Here is a 19024-nt window from a genome sequence, read left to right on the forward strand (position 1 = left end):
GGGGTAGTAACCGCGCCTGCTCGGCAGAAAGGCCGCGCCGTATTGCCCAAGACAAGTCCCGACTTTCCCCGGCTCTCAGCGGAGACACTGCGGCGGCTGCGGGCTGGAGGCGGGAGCCGAGGCGGCCCTGGCCCGCGGGCCCACGGCCCCCACCTGGACTCCACTTCGGAACAATCTCAGGGCTCTGGGCGGGGCCCGAGGCTCCCGTTCTCACCTGGGGACCGACCTTCAGCAGCGGGTCCCCCGGACGCCGCGAGCCCACGGCCGTGGTGGGGGAGGGAAAGCGGCTGGAGACCGCGGGCCGCGCGGGCCGGGCGGCTCCTGCACCGGGTGCGCGCGGGCGGCGGCGGAGCCCGGCGCGGCGCGCAGCTGGGGCGGGGCTGGGGGCGGGGCCGGGCGCGTGACGCGCGGGCCCGGCCAATGGGGCGCGCGCCCGGGGCCGAGCCTCCTGCGAGCCTTCGCGGCGCCCGCGGTGTCACGTGAGCCGCGGGGAGTGAGCGCGGAGCTGGCGGCTGCGGGCCAGTGCTCCGCCGCAGCGACCCGCGGTCCAGCGGGCGAGCAAACCAAAGCGGGACCCGCGGCTGGGCCCGCGGCCGCCGCCGGACCGGGAGCCGGGCCGCCGCCCCCAGCCCAGCCCCCGGGGCCTCAGGACCGCCGGGGCCTGGCCGCTAGCCGGGCGTGCGCCAAGTTCAGGTGGGAAAAGCTTGGGGAGGCCGGACGGCCGCGTGGACGCGGCTCCGGGCGCCCAGGGGGCTGGTTGGGGCGCGACTGGGGCAGTGGGGCGCTGACTTGTCTCTGGTCGCGTGTCGGGGTGGCCCTGCCGCTGTCCCAAGCTCCGCGCGAGTGTCCGAGGAAATGTCGGAGGAGCGGGGTGAGCCCCTGCGCTGGCCCGGGGACCGGACAAGCCCGTGGGAGAGTGACCCCAGTTGCCCATAGACACTTTGCCCGCGCAGGTCCGGGCCGCCGCCTCAGCGCCTGGTCCCGCGAGTCCTGAGCGCCTTGCGGGCCGGCCCTCCCATATGGCGGGCACCCGGCCGGCCTGGCGAGAGGAGCGGACGGGCGGGCGCGCCGGCCGGCCGGGGGCAGGGAATGGGGGACGGAGTGGTCTGTGGCGGTGGGGTTACTGTCGGTCACCGCAGCCGTGGCCTCCGGGGGAGGGGGTGCGGGCCGAGGGCATGGTGCCCGGCTGGCAGAGCTCCAGCCTCGCCGAGGGGTCTGAGCTGGTCCCCACGTCTTCCTTTCCCACGCACCTTCCCACACCCGCGCGGGCACCCACGTCAGCTCCACGCACGAGTATGTCGGGGACACCTTCTGCACAGCCACGCGGCCGCCGCACACCACGCCCCGCACACGCACAGTCACACGACATGAACTCACACCCTTTCGCGCACACCCGCACTGTTCACACGTCTTGTACGCCTGCTACCCACTGAGTCCGTGGTTCTCTCTCCTGAACGTGAGCAGATCGGTTTGTCAGGGGGTGGCGGGGGACGGAGGAGAGGCCGCCCCCACCCACCCTGGCCGTCTGTTTCGGGTTCCCTCTTTCCTCCCCACTGTGGTATTCCCAAAGGACCGCCCCCCCCAGGACACAGAGGGGATGTTTTCTCGCCCAGTCCCTGGGGAGCTGACAAAAATCCCCAAATGCTTTAGTCCCTCAAATCACCTTTCCCCCAAGAACTAGGTGACTCCCAGGAGCCCCCGCCGTCCTACAGGTGGGAGGACGCCTGGCCTCTACGACTTTGGGGCCTGCGGTTGGCGCAGGGAGCGAGACTCTTATTTTGAAGGGCGGCCCCCACCCGCCACCCCCGTGATTTGCACGCTGACCCAATGGCAAGCCCTTGGCCGGCGCTGGGCTTGTTATCAATTACATGTTGTTCCTGCAGCCGCTGTGTCCCCGGGAGGATAAACAGCAGGCCTGGCCGGGCTTGGGGGGGGTGGGGGGTGGGGGGGAAGGGGCGGGGCGGAGTCCGGCTGTAGGCCGGGACGGTGCCCGGAACAGTGTGTCCCCTCCCCCTGCATGCAGGCTGTGGTTCTGGCCCTGCCATGTGCTGTATTTTAGCGCCCCAGCCGGCTCCCTCCAGCCCTAGCGGGCCCTTTTTCTACCGCCAGCACCCAGGGTAGCCCCAGAGCCCCTTCTCTGCTCTCAGTGCCTGAGTGTCCAGCCCAGGCTGCTCAGCCCTGCATTAAAACTCTTCTGCCTGACTCTGGCCATTCTATTCCTGGTGGAATCCCCACACCCCTACTGCCTGTCTGACTTCCTCAAGAACCTCTCATTCACTCAGCAAATTCTGCCAGGTCCTGTTCTAGACTCTAGGATAGTGGTGGACTGGATAGTCAGAACAGCTTGTATTTTGTTGGGGAGGTAGGCAGAAAATAAAGTACACAAACACATAACCACAATAGTTTGCGCCTGGTAGCAACTGCTAGAAGAATATAATGTGGGATAATTTGACAGAGGGTGGTCAGAAAAGCCTCTACTCCCCCCCCCCCAAGACAGTGACTTCAGAGCTGAGATCTAAATAAGCACTGGGGGGAAGAGGGAACCACAGAGAGGGCACAGTTAGTGTGGAGTGGAGCAGGTGGCTGTGAGGTCTGGGAGAGATGTGCAAGGCCCAGGTGCTGGGCTGCTGGGAGAGAGGGGGTCACATTTCCCAGAGAAGTTAATAGAAATTCTCTCCTACCCTACCCTACTATACTTACTCATTTCCCCCACTCTTTCTTTTTATACCATTTCATCTGTGAATATCTGTTATCAACTGTGATACTATCGTCACACTTAAAAATATTAACAGTAATTCCTTACTATCATGTAATAATATTCAGATGGTGATCACATTTCAGGGGAGAGTTTTAAGTGGGCAAGAACATGGCTCAATCTGCCTCTTCCCACCAATCAAGGCCTGGGTTCCAGGAAGGCTGGAGACCCCCGATACCTTAGGCTCACAGCAGAGGGACAGAAAGAATATGTGTTCACCTATTTGGAGGTTGATCCTAGTGGCCGGTACTGACCCACACTTGTGTGTGGCACCCCCGTTGTAAGTGTTCAGCTGTGTTAGCTCACTGAACTCGTTCAGCAACCCGGGAAGTAGGCACCACGGGCAGCCTCCCCACCCAACAGACCAAGACACAGACACAGATACGTTGTGCTACCTGCCTGAGTCGGCCCGGCTAAGTTGCAGAGGCAGGAGCAGCGCCTCCTGCTATAGGGTGGCTTAAAGGGGTGGTAGCGGGGCCTATAGGGCCCAGTGCGGGCTCATTGCCTTTCACATTATCTGGCACTTTCATTCCTTCTTAGCACCTAATTCGGTGACTAGTGTGTATTTTGAAATTCCCAGTTTTAAATCCTCAGATGAGTATTTAAAATCAAAGAGCCAAATGTCCTTCTGGTGAAACTGCCCTGGGGTGCAGACTTGCCAAGAGCATCTACCTTGCCTTAATTTCCTGGAGCTCCATGAAGCTTCCTGGATTAGTGGGAAACTGAGATCATTGGAGCCTGGAACAGGTGGGGAAACTGAGATTTGGGGAGTGCACAGCTGATGATGATCCTAGCTGGCCCTGAGAGGTCTCTGTCCCTGGCCAGGCTTGTTGACTTGTTGACTACTGGGTAGCGCTGTGTGCCAGGTCCAGGAGTAGTCCTCAAGACAGAGCGTAGGGGTGGGTGCAGAGTGATGACAGGCAGCAGAGAATCTCTGGTTTCAGATATAGGACGTTCCCTTTTACCAAACCTCACTGGTCAGTGGGTGGGGACAAAGGTCCACATAGGTGGCCCCATTACGGCTGTACACTGTTGACTCTCCTTGGACACCGGACCTAGCATGGCCTTCAGAGGAGGCAGATGTCCCCTCTCTTCTCTGTTGATATTCTCTGAACTCCTCCTGGGCACCAGCTGCCACGCCAGGAGCTGGGAACACAGTGGAGCCCCAGCAGCCTAGCCTGCCCTCATGGAGTTCATGGTCTAGTGGGAAGACGGGGGTTAGCTGAGCCTTCCTGAGGTGGTGAGTGTACCATGGGGGTTGGGGTACAAGCCAAGGGCATTTTATCTCCCATCCCACTAGGCGGCTGTGAAGTCAAAATGGGGTAGTGGCCATGCAAGTGCTGGGACCTGGGTCCACTTTTGCACTCTTGAGTTATCACTGTGGGGCAGGGTCCTGTCCACCTAGTGGTAAAGCCTCAGTAAAATGCCTGGGTACAGCTGAGAGCATTTTTCTGACCCTGCCTTTCCCATTTCACAGAGAAGGCAGGTGAGGCTGGAGGCATCCGAGAGCGGGAGGGTGGACGAGCTGTCCCCCTTCAGATGGGGAAATGGACTGTGAGGACGGGGGCATATGGGTCTTTAATCTTATCTCTCTTTTCCCCCACAAATTAGACTTACCTGATTAAAATATGGACTGCTAAATTAAGGTTCAATATCAGATAAAATAATTTTTTAATAAGAGCATGGCCCATTTAATATTTGGGATATACTTGTGTTATAAGTTGCTTGTTTTTTAAAACCTGAACATCAGATTTAATTGGGTGGCCTCTAGTTTTATTTGCTCAATCTGGCAACCCTACTCAGGCCCCAACCACCAGGGGTCAGAGGGCAAATGGCCAATCTCCTGCCCCTGCCAGTGACTCAACAAGAATGGAGCTGAGGTCAGGTGTCCTCAGAAATGCAGCCACTCCAGTTAGCTGGATAGGGTTCCCCAACCTTGGCCATTTCAGGGTACTGAGAGCCTCCTTGCGTACTTTCTCGCTCACATGCATTCACGCTCAATCATTCACAGATACATGGGTGTTCTTTACCGAATTGTTCTGGAAAACCTGTTTGAAACCAAAAGTACCCTGGATTGTGCAATGGGCTTGGAGAGCACTCTTTTGCAAACAGGTGGTGCAATTTCGGAAAACACTCTTGCAGATAGAGTTCTCCCACAGGATGGGATGGAGACAGGACCCAGGCATTTGGCAATGGGAGCCTGTGGGCCAGCAGCGGGGTGGGGGCACAGGCCCACGAGGTGGCAGGTGAGCATGCTGTCTTCTTGACCAGGCCTCCTTTGTTCCTCTCTGCAGCCGCCAACGGCACGGCCAGGCCAGCATGGTGGACCACTTGCTACCAGTCGACGAGACCTTCTCGTCACCGAAATGCCCAGTTGGTTATCTGGGTGACAGGCTGGCCAGTGGGCGGGCGTATCACAGGCTGCCCTCGCCCCTCTCGGAGGATGACAGCGATGCCTCCAGCCTCTGCTCCTGTGCCAGCCCAGACTCACAAGCCGTCTGCTCCTGCTACAGTGGTGGGCTGGGTGCTGACGGCCAGGACAGCATCTTGGACTTCCTGCTGTCCCAGGCCACCCTGGGCAGTGGTGGCAGTGGTGGCATTGGGGCCAGCAGTGGTCCCATGGCCTGGGGGCCCTGGCGGAGGGCACCGGCACCTGTGAAGGGGGAGCATTTCTCCTTCCCCGAATTTCCTGTGAGTGACCCTGATGATGTCCCAAGGCCCTTCCAGCCCACCCTGGAGGAGATTGAAGAGTTTCTGGAAGAGAACATGGAGCTGGGAGTCAAGGAGGCCCCAGAGAGCAACAGCAAGGACGCAGAGGCCTGTGACCAGCTCTCAGCCGGACCACACAGGAGCCTCCTCCATCCTGGGTCCAGTGGGAGGGAGCGCTGCACTCCACCTCTGGGCAGTGCCAGTGTGGGAGGCAGCCAGAGCCCGGGTGGGGGGCCTGCATCTGATGGCCCTATCCCGGTGCTGCTACAGATCCAGCCTGTGCAGGTGAAGCAGGAGTCAGGCACGGAGCCCGCCTCCCCCGGGCAGGCCCCGGAAAGCGTCAAGGTGGCCCAGCTTCTGGTCAATATCCAGGGTCAGACCTTCGCACTTGTGCCCCAGGTGGTGCCCTCCTCCAATGTGAACCTGTCATCCAAGTTCGTGCGAATCGCCCCTGTGCCCATTGCTGCCAAGCCCATTGGGTCGGGACCCCTGGGCCCTGGCCCCACCGGCCTACTCATGGGCCAGAAGTTCCCCAAGAATCCAGCAGCAGAACTCATCAAAATGCACAAATGTACTTTCCCCGGCTGCAGCAAGATGTACACCAAAAGCAGCCACCTCAAGGCCCACTTGCGCCGGCACACAGGCGAGAAGCCCTTTGCTTGCACCTGGCCGGGCTGCGGCTGGAGGTCAGTATGACAGGTGACAAGGCGGGCGCGGAGCACGGCTGATGAATCTCTGCTCCCCTGGGTGTGCGGTCAAGGCCTTGGTTCATGGTAGGATAAGGCTGATTAGGAAGGGGGGAGAGGGGCAGGCAGGGAGTGGAGCCAGAGCTGGCATGGCTGTCCAGAGGTTTCCTCATCCCTAGTGATCACTAGAGCCTAAAAAAAAACCGGTCTCTAGTTTCATAATGACCAGGTGAGGCTTGCTGCGGCTCATGCCCAGGGTGAGGAGCTGGGCCATGGCAGAAGGGCCCTCTCCTTAGTAATGAGGGCAGCTAAAAATGATGGAGTTAAGGGCTGTGGCCACGAGTGCACTGCTCCCTCTGGGCCTCACAGCACCCCTAGGGAAAGTACTACCCTCGCTGAGGTCTTCCAGCTGAGCAAACAGGCTCAGACCGGCCAGGTAACTTGCCCAAGGCCACACCACTTTGTAAATGGGATTGGAGCCAGAGGGTCCTGTATCAGAGGAGTCACAACCTGGAAATGCTGCTGTTCCAACCAGAGGGACCAGCTTCACTTGCAGATGTTCTTGCATTCACGGGCTGGGCTTGGTCCTTGCTCCCCTGGGGGTACTTGAAGGTGTATTTGGGAATCTTCAAAGGACAATCAGGCAGGGGGTGCTGAGTGAAGGTGGAACAGTCCTTGTGGATCCATTCTGTGTGGTACAGCAGGGGAAACCAGCTCTCAAAGGACAGGGATCTTGCTCAGGGCTGGCAGGCAGCGGGTGGCAGAGCTGGCCGGCCCCTGGGTGGGCTTGTGTACCTTGTCCTGAAAAGCAGGCAGCTGGGAGCTCCCATGCCCAGGGGTACCTTGGCTGGGCTGTCCCCAGTCTTCAGCACACTGACCCTGTACGAATGTGGCCTCCCGGGAGGGCGGCCTGTGCTCCCACATTCGCGCACTGCTGCCGTGGCCGCTGCTTTGTGGGTGCGTGTGAGAGAGCGACGTGGTGCGCGCAGCTGTCTGTGTGTGGGTCTCACAGCAAGCGGGCAGCTATGCATGCGCGTGTGCGTGTGCGTATGTGTGTCTTAGTGTGTGTCTTGGTGTGTTGCGTAACTCCCCATGTTTGTGTACCCTGTCCGCCTGTGTGCATCTGTGTGACTGTGACCGATGGGGAGCCGTTGGCAGCTTCTGTTTTCTTGACCAGACTCATCTGAGAGCGCTGGAGAGTTGGCCCCAGGTGGGAGGTGCTGGCCCTAGAGTCCTGGCTGGCTGCGGTGTGGCCGGATCGGTGACTGGAAGATCCGATGTGATGCTGCTGCCTCTTTCCGTGGAGTGCTGGGCTGACCAGGGAAGGGACTTCTCCCAAACAGCATCTGGGGTTATGGAGGTCTTTCCTGATGAAGGGTGTCACCCAGCCACTGACCCCACAAAGGCACCCGTCAGACAGGCCCACGTGGCTTCTGCAAGATTGGGTACAGTGTTGACACCAGGGTGGTGGTGCTGGTGTCCCATCCCTGGGCGACAGGTGCAGCACCTGTGGGGCCACTCGTGAGGCCTGACACAGAGGTGGGTATGCAGGGTTGCTGGTCGGAGCTTGGGGGTGGGGGGAGAAGCCGAGACACTGGGGCAGTCGAGGCAGGCGCTCAACTGTAGAAGGCAGGGGCATCGTGACACCCTGGATAGAGGGTAGCTGGCGGTAACGGTGGGGAGCCTCAGCCTAGGTCAGCCTCCAATTCGCCATGTGCCTCCGGGGAGGTCCCCCGGCCAAGCCTCAGTTTTCCTCATCTGAGAAGTGGAGGGCCTGCTCCCTACCAGGGTCAGGGGTGCAGGGACACTCAGCACTACCCCCTTCTCATTGGTAGTCCTGTTACTCATACAAGGGCAGAGTCTGAGAAGGGTGCTATTTTGGCGGTACCCCGGACTCCCAGGGACTCCTCTTGGATGCATTTTTTTTTTGGTGGGGGGCAGGGCTGTGGAGGGGTTGGGCGTCTGGCTGGTCAGAGCACTGGTCCGACTCATGATAGGCCTACCTTCCTGGGCACCCTGGCCACTGCTGACTCTTGGCAAGTGGCCCGTCCAGTCAGGTAGCGCCACGAGGCAAAAGGTTGTAGTCCTTGGTGAAGGTTACCTGCTTGTCCCATTCCCCTAGGAGGAGGGGACCTGCCGCCTTCTGGGCTGTCCCAGAGAGCAGATGGAACTCTCAGCCCAGAGTGCATCTTAGGGAGGCAGGTCTCAGCTCCAACACAGTACCCTCTGGAGATGGTAAGTTCCCCATGGTAGGAGGTGTGCAAGCAAGTGGGAGTGGGATTTGTGGAGGGGATTCAGCTTTGCCACTGTGTGGGCCTTGGCACTGGTCTTCTTGCCCAGGACCCTCTTGCGGGGGTAGGCTGGTGTGTGCCTGGCATAGCAGGGTCCCTGTGAAGCTGACCGTGGAGCCATCCCTGGCTCCAACCACTCCTGGGCCTTCAGAGGGCCTCCCCAGCTTCTCCCAAGGTTCGCCTGGAATAGGGTCTGGCCTTTGTGGAGTTATAGGTGACAGAGGCACGGGGAGCTGAAGGTGCCTGCCTTTTGGGAGGGCTATTTCTCTGAGAATGCCAGAGTCTCTGGCTGGCCTTCAGGAATCCTGAGCCCCTGGAGGTGTGCACAACATGCACATGTCCCTTGTATATGGAGGGAGCCCTCGCAGTATTTGGGCAGGAAGACAGACTGGCTTTGGGGCAGCGTGGCCCGAACGGGACAGCAGTGGTGGTGATGATGACAGTCCGCGGCAGATTTTCTGACCGCTTACTCAGTGCTGGGCACTGCTCCAAGTGCTCAGAGCAGGAATACCGTCCACAAATCTTCACCCTTGCTTGTATGCTTCCTGCCACAAGGAACTCATTACCTCATGAGGCTATTCTGACCTTTTCATGTGTTTTGGTAAACTTAGGTTCCTATCCAAACTTCTCATTCTGGCACGATCTGCTTGCCAACCTCCCTTCCACAATGCAGGCTCCCACTCAGGCCCCTGCCCTCTGTGCATCCTCTCTGTGCCCTCTGTCTCCAGCACATTCCTCCTGATGGCAATGGTCGTTGGTCTTGCAATGGTCCCTGCTTTGTTCTGCGCATGTCACATTAGATAAGCGCGTCGTGCCCTTACAACAGCTCTGTGATGTGGAGGCACCAATCTGTATTTCCCAGAGAGCCCACGGAGATGGAGCTCATGGGCATGGCTCTGGCTGTGCCCACAGGTGGGCGCCTCGGCCCCACCTGACCCACCAGCAGTCTGGTGAACATACGTTTCCCACCTGGGAGCTCGACGCCTGCAGCTACACAGCTGGCCTTTCCCTTGTCCTCAATCCCTTGTGCCTGGTACCAGAATGGCTGGGTGTTCTCTCTTTCCCACAAGGCCGTGAGCTCTTTCAGGTGTCATGCTTCTGGGCTAGGGGAAAAGAGCCAACAACAATGGCCATAACAGTAGCTCCTAATGCATGTTCTGAATGTTCCAGAGTAACTCATTTAATGCTCCAAGCCAGTCCACGAGGTGGGCATCAGGATGCTGTCGCCATCTGTAGAGGAGGAATTTGAGGGACAGAACAGTTAAGTAAGGTCCCCTGGGTCCCACAGCTAGTGAGTAGCACAGGCTGGAGTTCAACCCAGGCTCTTTGCCCCCTGGCCTCCTCCAGCCAGACTCAGGACCCCTCTCTAGCCCCCTGGGCAAACCTTCTATGGGAGGTGGCCTGCTCGAGTGGTGGGAAGAAGGATCTTCATCTGCAGCTGAGCTTCGGGCAGCCCCCCGAATACTTGCCTGCCTTCTCATATGGGGAGCTTACCACACCCAAGGCTGCCTCTCTTTCCGGTGGCCCTGTGAGCAGTTTGCTCTTTATCCTGCTGGGCTGGTTCTGGCCCTGGCACTGTGTCCTGTGCCCCTTTGTGAAATGAATGGTGTCCTCCCCTCCCCCAACCCAGGTCATCATTTGCCAGGTAACCAGCCCCAACTTCCCTTTTGTTTTTGGTCCTGAACCCAGTATTCCTTGTCCCCTCTCCTCTTGGGACATGGTTCTGGCATTCTTGATGAGGCCCAAACCACACTTTTCCTATCCCGATCTAACTGTCTGGGAAGTGGCTGTTTGTCTGCCTTCCTAGAAGTTTCCTTGCTACGCTCTCGGACACAGGCCCCTTTTGTTCACGGCAGCAGAACATCCTGTTCCGGAAAGGCCAAGCCATTCCATCCAGAAAGAATACGCTCCTTCCACAGCTAATATGAATATTAATAACTTCTAGCAGCCCTATGTGGCAGGTACTGTGGTCATCCCCAGTGGACATGGGAGGCCCAGAGAAGGGTAGTCGCGGGCCTGAGGCCCCAGAGCTGGAATGTGGCAGGGATAGGATTCAGACCCAGTGGTACGCCGCTGGCCTCCTCTCTTAGCCCCTGTGTCACTGCTGCTCCTGTTCAACGAGGCATTTTCTAACTTTCTGCCTGCACTTGGCAGAGCCCCCAAGTGTTCTTGGCCAGACTGTGCACCGTACCACCCCATGGAGCACCATTCCCATTACAGTCCTGAGACCTGGCTATTGACTGTCGTGACTTACTGGCTGATGGGAGGGGTGCTTTGCACAAAGGTGCAGTGTGTGCCAGTTGTGGGGCTGTCGTGATGGGCCGCTGCCCTTTGCTGCACCTCAGCCACATGAATCGTGGTGCTGACCCATGTGCCCCTAGACATCAACAGGGACCGGGCACTGCGCTGAGCTCCTTGCAGGTAATCGTTGAATGATTGCCATGTGGTGAGCACTGTTCTAAACACTCAATGCCTTTTGCAATCCTCAGAGTCCTGTGAGGCAGATCTGTTATTTCCCTGTCTCCAGGTGGGGAAACTGGGCCTCAGAGAGCTTGGTGACTTGCCCAGGCACCTGATCAGTGGCCGAGCTCTCTGCCTGCAAGGCCTGCATCTTAGCCACATGGCCTCCCTCCCACTGTGTCGCCTTCAGTGTCCTCCGGTGGCTGCTCTCCGGGAGAATGCATGTGAGGGTGTGAGGTAGGGATCTTCTGAGGGCACACTTCTCAGGTCTGTGACTTCTCAGGTCACAGGATGCTGAGGCAGCAGGGAAGAGGTTTGGAGGTAGGGACAACTTGTTCTCGGGCCTGGTTCTCCCTCAGTGTCCGCGTGGTCAGAGGGCCACTGTGGTCTTCGTGTCAGCTCCTTTGGCCTTTGAGACGAGTCCCAGAAGGTGGGCCAAAATCCCAAGGTCTTCACTGGATGAGTGAGGAAACAGGCCCAACATGGTTCCTGAGCTTGCTCAGGACTGCACAGGGCTCCCGGTGGGGTAGGGACCTGAAAGGATCCAACCATGTCACTGGCTCTGTGACCCTGGCAAGCCCCTTGTCCTTTCTGAGCCCTTGCTGTGGTATTGTCTGTTCTCTGGCACTGATCCTGGCTCCCTCACCAGAAAGGGGCAAGACAACCCAGTGCCTGGCATCCAGGAAGGCTCAGCAAAGGCTATTGCTGGTGGCGTCATTTCTGTGGCTTCCTACCTGCCTGTGTTCTGGGCAGGCCCACCCGTTCAGAAGCTGTGTGTTCAACTCCTGCTGGGGGCAGTGGCCCTGGCCTGGGAGCAGGCTCCAGGCTCTGATCTCCAGCATGCACTGGCGCCACTTCCTCATTGGCTCAGAGCTGCAGAGACACACACTGCCTAGCCAGGCAATGTGGAGGAGGCCAGGCACTCTGTAGTCGCCAGGGCGAGCAGGGCATGGGAGGGAGCCAGGCCAGTACCTTTGCTCTGGCCTTGGCTGCTCTGTCATGATAGGGATGCTGGATCAGGCCCTCATCACTCTGAGCCTCAATTTCCTCATCTGGCAAATGGGCCTGTCGGGCTTAGATTATTCCAAATGTATGCTGAGAGCATTGCTCTGTGCCAGCCTAAGTTGGTGCCCTGGGAAGTGAAGTGGAGTGCCAGCCTCCAAGTGCAGACCTCTGGCTCTTCTCTCAGGACCAGGTCCTAGGCTCCAGAGGTAGCTGAGCTGGGCTGAGCTGTCTGTCCTCTGGGCTCCCGGGCAGGCTCCCTGTCCAATGCTCAGGCCTTCGTACTCCCCAGCTGAACCTTCCCCAAGGCATGTTCCTTCTAGTCTTTGGTAGGCTGTGGGATTAAAGAAGGCCTCCATGCACAGGGTCAGGTGAGAGGTAGGCTACCCATTAGCTGGTTTGGGGACAGCTGTTCCAGCTAGCCTGCCTCTTGCTGTGTGACCACAGGTTCAGGGAGGGGCTGCTGGACCTGGTACTTGTGTGTGCGCACACACGTGTTTTTGTATGTACACACCCACACGTGAGGTGACTGTGTGCACGGGCACACATGCAGAGTGGACGCGTGTGTGCAGCACACCCGTGTGTGTGGCATGTGTATAGGGTGTGTACATGTGCAGTGCATGGTGTGCACGTGTGTGTGTGTGTATGTGTGTGCAGGCAACAGGACTTGAGAAGAATTCCTCGTGACAGCCCTCCATCCTGACATGGGGGCTTGCTGTGTCAGTTGTTTCATGTAAAGGCACTTATGGGCACCTGCCGTGTGCCAGGCCCTGGGCTGCTTGTGGGATGGACCACAGGGAACAAGACACACACGTCTTTCCTCATGGGACTGATGGTCTAATGGCATAGACTGACATTCACCAAAAAGTTGAAAACGAATTTAAAGTTAAAGTGAGAAGCATTTTGTGCCATGGGAGCCTAGAATGGGATACAGTCCTGGAGGGCTTTCTTGAGGCAGTGACATTTGAGTGATGGAAAAGAGGGAGCAAGAAGAGGGGAGGGAAGTGCATTTCAGATGGAAGGAACGGTATGTGCAAATGTCCTGTGGCAAAAGGGACCAAGGATGGGTCAATGTGGGTAGAGCATAGAGGAAGACAAGCATGTGTGTGTGGGGAGTGGGATCTCATTGTCAAGATGAGGGTTATGGGGTGGGGTGGGGGGACTTCAAATCCCGGAAGTCAGTGACAGCGGTCTCAGCCCTGTGGCCCAGCTGGGATCCTTACCTCTCCCATTAGTAGCTGCTCATTCTCAGTGGCCTCTGGGCTGTGGGAGTATTTGCTCCCAGGCAGGCTGAGGCCAAAAAAGGGAGATGGCAGGTGAACCATTTAAACTCTCAGAAGTACCTTGCGGTGGTGTGGTTTTGTCTGGTGACAGCTTAGGGGACCCAGCCTTCAGGAAAGCTGTGACCGGGAGTGGAGCAGGAATGTGAGTCTGCATACAGCACCTTGGCTGTAGTGAAGGCAAGGGAGAGGAGCCAGGGGCTCCCTGCAGTGCTGGGGAAAGAGACACCTCTCTCAGGCTTCCGTTTCCCCTGTGGATGGGCTTCCTCATGCAGACCTTCCTAGAGCCCTAAGTTCTGCCTAGGGGGCAGCTTCACGGTAGCTAGCAGGGTGTTGTGGAGAGTAAATCCTGGGCTCTGGTGGGCTTGACAGCCCCTCAAAATATTTACCAGCTGCTCGCAGGCCCAGATGCCCAAGAACAGACCGCTGTGCCGCCACTGAGCCTTTTATTGACAGCTCTTCCCAACCTGGGGTGGGGGCGGAGACAGGCTGGGGACAGCGACTTTGCACCAGGGGATTCAGAAGTAACTCAAAACCTGGAGAAGTGTTGGCCCCGTCTGCCTGGCCGGGTGGAGCCCTGCACCTGCGGCTGCCTTCTGGGTGGGCTCCTGGCCCGCGGGCCTCGCTCACCGCGGCCCCCCAATGTCCCGCAGGTTCTCCCGCTCCGATGAGCTGTCGCGGCACCGGCGCTCGCACTCGGGGGTGAAGCCCTACCAGTGTCCTGTGTGCGAGAAGAAGTTCGCACGGAGCGACCACCTCTCCAAGCACATAAAGGTGCACCGCTTTCCTCGGAGCAGCCGCTCAGTGCGCGCGGTGAACTGAGCGCCCGCCTGCCCCCGCGCCCTCCCCCGCCCCGTTATTTTGTAGCAATAATTTATTTGCCTCTTCAGAGGAATGTGACAATGTTGCCAACCCACCTTCTGAAGCCCAGGAGGTGCAGGAAGATGGGGGCGTGCCTGGGAGGCGGGAACCCAGAGCCCCCAGCCTGCTGCCTTTCCTAGGAAGACCTAGAGCCGCGCCCGTGTCCCTGGGGGCTGGCACCCCATCCCCGCACCCCCCGCACCGGGCTGCAGGCCGGCCTTCCCGCCTTTGTGCCTTTGTGCCTTCCCGCGGGCCTGCCTGTGCTAAGGCAGTGCTGGGAGCCTGGACCTTCTCCCACTGGGCTCCCTGCCTGGGCCAAGGCTGGCACTTTTTTGCTCAGAAGAAATGTGCAGTTTTGAAATGTCAGTTCCCAGAGGGAGCCATGCTGGGAAGAAGGAAGTAGGCCAGAAGTCCAGGGCTGCACCGTGGTGTGAGGGTGGCTTTGTCCAAGATCTCCTGCTCAGCCGGACTACCTGAGGGTAGGAGCAGGGCCGTCCATGGCGCATCACCGGGCCCCTGGGCAGAGGTGGAATTAGGCTGAGTTGCCCCCTCTGTGGGGGTCTGGGAGCTCATGCGCTTGAGTTAAAGTGTGGGACAGACAGACAGATGCCGGCCAGCCCCAGAGCATCTGTACCCAGCATGGCTCATCCCCTCATCCCGTTTCCAGACAGATCCAGACACCAGCCTCCACCGTCCCTTTGGGGAAGAGAGGGGAGCAGGCTGCATTGCGTGTGGGAGAACTAGATAGAGCCTCCAAATCCTGATTTAGAAACGCATTCCTTATTTTGTCTAGAAGTTAATATCAAATGAACGAGCTTGTTTTCACAGGTTTATTTCACATCCTATGAATGTATGTAAATAAGCTGTACATAGGTACATCTACATAAAATATCTTTTAATAACATATCAACATTGGTGTAAATTTGAAATTAAAAAATCTATAAAGCTGGTGTACATATGTTACAATTATGTATATTTTCTTTGGTCCTTCATAAAAATATATTTACTTTGCCAATAAAAAGAAAAAAGAACTCAGTGACTTTATGGCATTCATGTGCTGTTTTCTGGTGCTTTGCCAGGAAATGGGGGTGATTCTGAGGGCTGTGTTTGCAGCATGTAGCAGACCTTGATTTGTACCCAGAGGGACATGAAGACCCCTTTGGGGTTCAGCGCGAGGTGCAGCCATGCAGGCTTCTCAAATCGACCCCACCTCTGTGCCAGCTGCTGGGTTTCTGCTCACTGCAGTTTGCCGGAGGGCACCTTCTCTCTCCACAAACCCAAATCCAGCCCCCATCCCAGTGTCACCTACGGGAGGCTGGCATAGACTAGGCCAGGCCCACAGTGATCAGTGCTACTCTGATGTCCTGTTGCAGACCCTCACTCAGTGCTCCCCAAGCAGGCTTCAGGCATCTACTGGGCACCCACTATATGCATGGAGTGCTGAGGAGACTCCGTTTAGGAGATGGCATGTTATTCTCACCTGCCGGGGACATTGTAAGTGGACTGAGTGCTGACCGGTAGAGAGGAGCCTTGGAGGGGGCCGTATAAGCAAAGAGGCTACCTCCTCCACCCATCCGAGCTACTCTGAGTTCTGGGGAGACAAGTCCTCCCGAACTCCCCCAGATTTTTGGGATCTCCACCATGTGCTTGCACAGTTGAAGTCTGAATGCTTCCACCTGTCCCGGGTGGGTTGGAAGCTGGGGATAGTGGGAACCAGAGAACAAGGAGAGGCCTTGAGCTAGCAAAGGGATTCAGCTGGGTGGTTGAAGTTGGGGAGGGCAGGCTGGGCTTGGTGGATGCTGCGACAAGGCTGCCCCAAGTCTTCTGTCCACATGAAGTGAGAGGCAAGGACCTTCTAGAGGTGATCCTTTCCCCAGAAGCCCAGTGCAAGCACGGCAAGTCTTTCTTAGTGACGCCTTTGGAGATGGCGGCAGGTGGGGATGCACCCATGGATTTCCAGCAGAGGATGTTGGAGCAAGGTACATGTGCACATGCGTGTGTCGTTATCTACCTCTGAAGGTGGACGCCATTGTTCCCGCTGATCGGAGCTATCTGCCACCGTCATCTTTCCTGTCCGATGGGAGCTGGCAGACATGAAGCTTTCATGTGTGCCCACTACAGCATGGATGATTGGAGAATGGACACTCCATCCTGACCAGCTCTGGTCCTGGGGGAAGGACTCAGCCTGTGACCTCTGCCCTTTGCCCCTGACCAGACTTACCCTTTGTGGTCAAACACGCTCTGGGGGAATGAGGCATTGATTTCCAGGTACATTAACGTGGCCTTTCTTTACCCACAAACAAGCAATGCAGCCTGGATAAGAGGAACAGTGGAGGTCAGGATGGCCATACCGGAGAAGGAGTAAGTCAGTGAATCCCTGCGTCTTTGATGCCAGGCACTGACCCAGGACGCTGCTCACCTCATCTCAGTGTGTGTCCCCCAAAGCCCACTGCACTGAGCTTGCAGTCCCCTGGCTGACCTCTCCCAGCCAAGGGGAGGCTGACCACGTGTGCAGGGTGGTCTAGCCCTCACCCTCAGCCTGGACTCATCTGATGGTGTGTTGGCCCATGCCCTGGATGGGCAGCACAGCCCAGGTCCCTGCTTTCAGGAGGGGTCAGCTGAGAGAGGGCTGGCAGGGGCAGCAAAGCAGAGGGAGTGTAGCCTGAAGACCACTGCCTCTGGATCCTCCCTCCACTTTGGGCAGGTTTATTAAGCCTTTCCGAGTTCAGCTTCTTCACCCTGCAGGCTGGACGTGACAGTCCCAGGTTGCAGCATGGTTGGTGAACAGCGAGTGGGAGAGTGAGTGTGACTGAACAACAGCAAAGACCTTTTCGAGGGTGGGAGCCTCCCCCAGTCAGATGGACAAGCTGGGGGGGGGGGCAGGGCCTCTGTTCTCTGCTGTGGCCTGCGTCTGTGCAAGCGCCACTGTGGTGGGACCTGTGGGGACGCTGAGAGCTCTGTTGAGACTCGTCTCTTACTCTGAGATACCTGCATGCCTCCACCTTTGTCACCCTTTGTGGCTTCCGCGACTGGAAGAGCAGTGTTTGTCGTGGCCTGTGAGCAAGAAAGCAGAGGAAGACACTGGCCAGTGTGCCCCAACTGTTTGTAATAGAGAGGAATCTGGAGGGTTGCAGAGCAGACATCTGGCCTTAACAACCCCCTGGCACCCTGCCTTGCATCATACCCCTTCCCCAAGGCACACAGTGGGGAAGAAAGTACCATTTATGGAGCACTGTACCAAGCAGAGTATGGGTTGGCTTACTATACCAAAGAGCCCCCCCAAACACCGTGGCTTATACAGGTAGAAATTAATTATCTCTATTGGAACGATCCGGAAGTAAGCAATCTCAGGTCATAGGTGGCTTGGGTGGGACAGCCAGGCTCCTTTTCTCCTGTTGCCCTCCATACCCTAAGTGCTGGTCCAAGATGGCTCACCAGGGTATCAGGTGAGCCACAGAAAGCAGGCATGGGGCTGCGTGTTCCCTCTCTCTGGGAGGGTATGGGCTGAGATTTGTACAGTTCAGTCCCCTTGTGTGTCTTTGGCCAGAACCTAGTTACATGGCCTCATCCACCAAAAGGAAAGCCGGAAAATGTGGTCTTGATCGGAGAGATCGTGCACACAGCTAAAACATGGGGATTCCACTATGGAAGAAGGAAGGGGAGCTTGAGATGTCTTTCCACTGTGAGCACCTCCACCACACCTGGCAGCGTGCCCACTGCGGGCCTTCCTGCCTTGCTGGCAGAGAAGCACCTGTGTAGCGCGGTGAAAGAATGGGGGCCTGTGGGTCTGCTGACCCACGGCCTCATCCACATTCTCAGAGTGAGTCTCACTGACAGGTGTGGGACCAATAGTCAGGCTTCAGGGGACAGTAGGGAGTCACGAAGGCAAACCGTGGGAAAGAAGAGCTAAGGTGCTTTGGTTGACAAATCAAGGCTGCAAATGGCAGAATCCTGACTCAAATGGACAAAAGTAAACAAAATCAAACCTCATAATGTCATTGCCTACTCCTGGGTAGGGTCCAGAATCCATACCAGTGCTCTCGGGGATGAGGAACAGAAGCAGAAAGACCCCGGGTCCAGGCTTCCAGGGAATCATAGTTCTTGTTCTCTGCACATTCGGAGTACCCAAGGCCCCAGGCAGCGGGTTCAGGGGAGGTGCTGCTGCAAACGGGTGTGTTAGCCTGGACAGCAGCTGCTGTGACTAGGGGCTTTGAATGTCACATGAGGGGACCAAGAGGGAGGGCAAAGTCTGCCCTCTGTGTGACAAACACGAAGTCTAAATGGAAAAGATGTCAGATGGAAGGGAGCAGCATTCAGAAGACTCAAAGAAAGGACACACCTCCGCCGTCCACCGCAGGACCCAGAAAGGCATCTCTAGAAATTTCCTGTTACCATCCATCTCCTGCAAAGCCACAGACAGAACTCTGGGTGGAACAGAAAAGCAACAGGACAGGGTGCAGAGAGAGAAGGAAAGGATAAGGGAAAATCACAAGGAAACAAAGATGGTAACATCAGATTTAAAGCCTGCCTTGGTACAGCAAGTGCGGCAGCAAACTCCATAGATCTTTCCAGACAAGTGGGGAAGGAAGGATGGAAATGAGATACACAGGTATGGAGGGCAGAGAACACACTACCAACAGCTGGATGCTGAGGAGTCTGGATCAGATTCCAGAAAAAGAGCACATATACTAACATAGCACATAGAATGTACTAATATATAATACACTATTATATAACATAATCACTACTATTTAACACATATGCTAACACGTAACACACTGATACATATGTAGATAACATACTAATATATAACAACACATAATATACTAATAACCCAAAACACAGAAACAAATATGCACATATAACATATATGTTAACTAATATATGACATATATACTAATATAGTATAGTATATAATTCTGACCATGTATACATATAAGTGGCGGACCCGGAAAATATCTTTCCCTTGGAGGACAGGAA

The 19024-nt window shown here is 57.0% G+C and overlaps 1 protein-coding gene across 2 annotated transcripts; it reads left to right on the forward strand.

Moving 5' to 3' along the window:
- Positions 1-486: 486 nt before the first annotated feature.
- KLF15 (Kruppel like factor 15) lies at positions 487-15074 on the forward strand. 2 transcript variants are annotated; one of them, XM_045991066.1, is made up of 3 exons: positions 487-693; positions 5050-6150; positions 13837-15074. In XM_045991066.1, exons 2-3 carry the CDS (start codon positions 5075-5077, stop codon positions 14003-14005), a joined length of 1245 nt encoding a protein of 414 aa, XP_045847022.1. In that variant the 5' UTR covers positions 487-693; positions 5050-5074; the 3' UTR covers positions 14006-15074. The 2 variants fall into 2 exon arrangements, with proteins under 2 accessions (XP_045847022.1, XP_045847024.1); XM_045991068.1 differs by lacking the exon at positions 487-693 and adding an exon at positions 3697-3995.
- The last annotated feature ends 3950 nt before the right edge of the window (positions 15075-19024 follow it).

This window comes from Meles meles, chromosome 20 (genome assembly GCF_922984935.1).
Source record: "Meles meles chromosome 20, mMelMel3.1 paternal haplotype, whole genome shotgun sequence".
NCBI lineage: Eukaryota > Metazoa > Chordata > Mammalia > Carnivora > Mustelidae > Meles > Meles meles.

What these genes read in the sequence shown, in the direction of transcription:
- KLF15 (XM_045991066.1), top strand. Translation starts at nt 5,075, where the DNA reads ATGGTGGACCACTTGCTACCAGTCGACGAGACCTTCTCGTCACCGAAA. An exon ending in TGGCCGGGCTGCGGCTGGAG is followed by an intron (nt 6,151 to 13,836) that starts GTCAGTATGACA and finishes AATGTCCCGCAG; the next exon opens with GTTCTCCCGCTCCGATGAGC.